General features: G+C 50.3%; 1 protein-coding gene across 1 annotated transcript; it reads right to left on the reverse strand.

Moving 5' to 3' along the window:
• Positions 1 to 147: 147 nt before the first annotated feature.
• Positions 148 to 791, reverse strand: LOC104992312 (zinc finger protein 350-like; the record flags this gene model as incomplete). Its single annotated transcript, XM_010845197.1, has 2 exons — positions 148 to 397; positions 659 to 791. Coding segments are annotated over 2 exons (234 nt in total), but the record flags the coding sequence as incomplete, so codon positions are not given.
• Positions 792 to 931: the final 140 nt, after the last annotated feature.

The following is a 931-nucleotide window of genomic DNA, read 5'->3' on the forward strand; positions in this document are numbered from 1 at the left end:
AGGGGATGACAGAGGATGAGATGGTTGGATGGCATCACCAACTCAATGGACATGAGTTTGAGTGAACTCCGGGAGTTGGTGATGGAGAGGGAGGCCTGGCGTGCTGCCGTCCATGGGGTCACAAAGAGTCGGACACGACTGAGTGACTGAACTGAACTGAAACTCCTACAAAGAAAAGTTCTCTGATACCGGGAGAGAAATGCAGGGAGGCACTGTTCACCCATCCTCCAACCCCCTCACAGCTGTGGCTCTTCTCTGACAAGGTCATTTCCACAGCCTGTCCCCCTGCTGGTCTCTCACTCACCTGAACGGGTTTGACAGTGGGTTTCATCATCCATCATCCATGGTTCTCCTTGATCCAATTTGGAGACTACCTCTGGTGTGCTTGCTTGAAAACCTGTTCATGGGAAATGACAGACTATTTAGGCCCAGTGAGTTTGCCTTGGGGTCTGTGAACACGGCAGAATGCTACATGTGAGGCCAAAACAATTTCACAACCTACAGAGTCAAGGCCTTTCTTGCAGAAGAGAGAATACACCCACTTCTCTTGGGCCAGAGAGGACACCGAGCATCACAGATGCTCCAGAGTTCTCAGAAGCTGGAAAGGAAAGGCCACTGACTGGGGACCTGGTCAGTGACCCAAGGGAGCCATCCTCACCGGCAGACACCAGGTTGCTATAGTTCTCCAGCATCACATCCCTGTACAGGGCCTTCTGAGCAGGGGCCAGGAGCTGCCACTCCTCCCACGTGAAGTCCACGGCCACATCGTCAAATGTGAGGGTTTCCTGTAAGAAGAGAGGTGTGTAATGATGATGTCATCTTGATGATAGGGAAGAAATGTTAAAGGTGTTCTGCTCATTTCCACTTTACAGGCTGCACTGAAATATCCAGTAGGGTTTTTATTTTCATGTATCATTAAAGAAGCAAATGC

Source organism: Bison bison, unplaced genomic scaffold (genome assembly GCF_000754665.1).
Source record: "Bison bison bison isolate TAMUID 2011002044 unplaced genomic scaffold, Bison_UMD1.0 scf7180017487558, whole genome shotgun sequence".
Lineage (NCBI taxonomy): Eukaryota > Metazoa > Chordata > Mammalia > Artiodactyla > Bovidae > Bison > Bison bison.